This window comes from Colobus angolensis, unplaced genomic scaffold, assembly GCF_000951035.1.
Source record: "Colobus angolensis palliatus isolate OR3802 unplaced genomic scaffold, Cang.pa_1.0 Scaffold136, whole genome shotgun sequence".
Classification (NCBI taxonomy): Eukaryota; Metazoa; Chordata; class Mammalia; order Primates; family Cercopithecidae; genus Colobus; species Colobus angolensis.
The window spans coordinates 1,733,474-1,736,337 of NW_012114444.1; the positions used below are offsets into that span (position 1 = coordinate 1,733,474).

Consider the following 2,864-nt stretch of genomic DNA (forward strand, 5'->3'; position numbering starts at 1 on the left):
GGGAGGCAGAGGTTGTGCTGAGTTGAGATCATGCCATTGCACTCCAGCCTGGGAGACAGAGCAAGACTCCATCTCAAAAAATAAATACATAAATAAAGCAATTTGCTTTCCGTCTTTGTGTAGTTCCTTCGTGTTTCTTGTGTTCGAGATATGTTAAACTTCTTGGGTCTGTAGGTTTGTAGTTTTAAAAACTTTTCAATCATTACTTTTTTTGTTGTTTTGTTTTTGTTTTTTGAGACAGAGTCTTGCTCTGTCTGCTAGGCTGGAGTGCAGTGGCGCAATCTCTACTCACTGAAACCTCCACCTCCCGGGTTCCAGCAATTCTTCTGCCTCAGCCTCCTGAGTAGCTGGGATTACAGGCACATGCCACCACAACCGGCTAATTTTTTATATTTTTAGTAGAGATGGGGGTTTCACCATATTGGCCAAGCTGATCTTGAACTCCTGACCTCAAGGGATCTGCCTGCCTCGGCCTCCCAAAGTGCTGGGATTACAGGCGTGAGCCACCTCACCTGTCAATCATTACTTCTTAAAATGTCTTTCTCCACATCCTTGCACCCCCAGGGGGCTTCAAATCACACTGCTTGAAACGGCCCCACAGCTCACTGATGCTCTGCTCACTTAGCCTTCTCTCTCTGTTTTACTTTAGATGACTTCTGTTGCCATGTCCCTGAGAGTTTTAAGTCCATGCTTTCCTCCTTGGTATTGTTTTCTGAAACCTGATGTTTTGCCCAAAACTGATATATTATTTTCATGTATACGTGTGTGAGTTTACCTTTGCATGGTTGAACTTTCATAGCCGATTGCTGAATCATTGTAATATATTGGCCTGTGTCTAAACTGTGATGAAATGAGCGAAAGATTAAGACCTGGCTTAGAAGACGACGTGCAAGTCACAGGCCTTTAAATGTCCTAATGTCTAGACAGAGAACAGACAACTAACTACTGTGTGAGATGGGAATGTGGGTGAGAGGTTAAGTACAGGAATTATTTCAAGATTGCAAAAATAAATCTCTTAAAGACCACATATTGCATGGTTCCATTAACACGGAAGGCCCAGCCTAGGCAAACTCCTGGACTCAGGAAGGAGATTAGTGGCTGCAGGTGGGGGAGGGGCAGTGTGCTGACTGCTATAGGGGACCCGTGGTGACAGGGGCAGTGGAGGCCAGCCCAACGCTGGGAATGCACCACTACCGTCGCGCTGTGAATTTTTTTTTTTTTTTTGAGATGGAGTCTTGCTCTGTCACCCAGGCTGGAGTGCAGTGGTGTGATCGCTCACTGCAAGCTCTGCCTCCTGGGTTCACACCATTCTCCTGCCTCAGCCTTTCAAGTAGCTGGGACTACAGGCACCCACCACCATGCCTGGCTAATTTTTTATATTTTTCAGTACAGAGAGGGTTTTACCATGTTAACCAGGATGGTCTTGATCTCCTGACCTCATGATCCGCCCACCTCAGCCTCCTAGACTGCTGGGATTACAGGCGTGAGCTACCACGCCCAGCCTCCAAGGTCTGACTTTTTATCCATTCTGGTCTCTGCTTTCTCATTGATGTGTTTAAACCTTTTACATCTTACGTGATTTTTTGATTGGATTTAAATCTGCTATCTTGCTATTTATTCTCTATTTGTCCCATGTGCTCTTTGTTCTGTTTTTCTTTTTCCTGCCTCTTGTATTTTAAAATTTTGTATCATTTATTTATTTACTTTAGAGGTAAGGTCTCCGTCATTCAGGCTGGTGCGCAGTGGCACAATCGTATCTCACTTTCTGCCCCTTTGAGAGTTTGATTCCATTTTCTCTCCTTTATCGACTTATCAGCTATCACTCTTTGTTGTTGTATTGCAGTGGTTGTGCTAAGGCTCATAATAAATAGCTTTAACTCATCCAGTCTCTTCATTCTTCTGTGGAGACTGTGACTTACATCCAGTCTCACCTTCCTTTTGTCTGAAGGACTTCCTGAACATGTTCTATAGTGCAAGTCTGCTAGTGATGGATTATTTTAGCTTTTGTAAGTTCAAAAAAGTCTTTATTTTGCCTTTGTTTTTGAAAAATATCTTTGCTGGGTACAGAATTACAGTTATCCCTCAGTAGCCGTGTGGGATGGGTTCCAGTACCCCCCATGGATACCAAAATCCATGAATGTTCAAGCCCCTTATGTAAAATGTCATCGTGTTTCCATATAACCTATGCACATTCTTCCATACACTTTAAACCATCTGTAGGGGCGAGCATGATGACTCACACCTGTAATCGCTGTAATTTTGGTAGGCTGAGGTAGGAGGATCACTTGAGGCCAGGAGTTCAAGACCAGTCTGGGCAACATAGTAAGATCCCATGTCTACAAAAAATAAAATAAAATAAAAATTAGCAGGGTATGGTTGTGTGTACCTGTGCTCCCAGCTACTCGGGAGAGTCATGCAGGAGGATCGGTTGAGCTCAGGAGGTCAAGGCTGCAGTGAGTTGTAACTGCACTACTGCGCTCCAGTCTGGGAGACAGAGTGAGACCCTGTTACTAAAATATATACATACCGAGATTACTTATAATACCTAATGCAACGTAGATGCTAAATAAATACTTGTTATACCATATTGTTTAAGGAACAATGACAGGGAGGAGCAGTCTGCACATTTCAGTACAGAAGGAATTTTCTGTTCTGAGGATTTCGACCCTTGGTTGGATTCACAGACACACAGCTTGTGAATACAGATGCCTGACAGCGTCAGTGAACTTTCCCTTTCCCTCAGCACTTCAAAGCTGTGATTCCACCGTGTTCGGACTCGCATTATTCCTGAAAAAATGTCTGCAATCATTCTTTTTTTTTTTTTAGAAGGAGTCTTACTCTGTTGCAAGGCTGGAGTGCAGTGG

The 2,864-nt window shown here is 43.6% G+C and overlaps 1 protein-coding gene across 1 annotated transcript in view; it reads left to right on the plus strand.

The window, feature by feature from the left end:
• The first annotated feature begins 960 nt into the window (after positions 1-960).
• Positions 961-2,864, plus strand: part of TCFL5 (transcription factor-like 5 (basic helix-loop-helix)) — a 21,908-nt gene continuing 20,004 nt past the window's right edge. The window contains exon 1 of the mRNA XM_011934544.1: positions 961-966. Within this exon, the coding sequence (XP_011789934.1) occupies positions 961-966 (6 nt within the window). The remainder of the gene's footprint in view (positions 967-2,864) is intronic.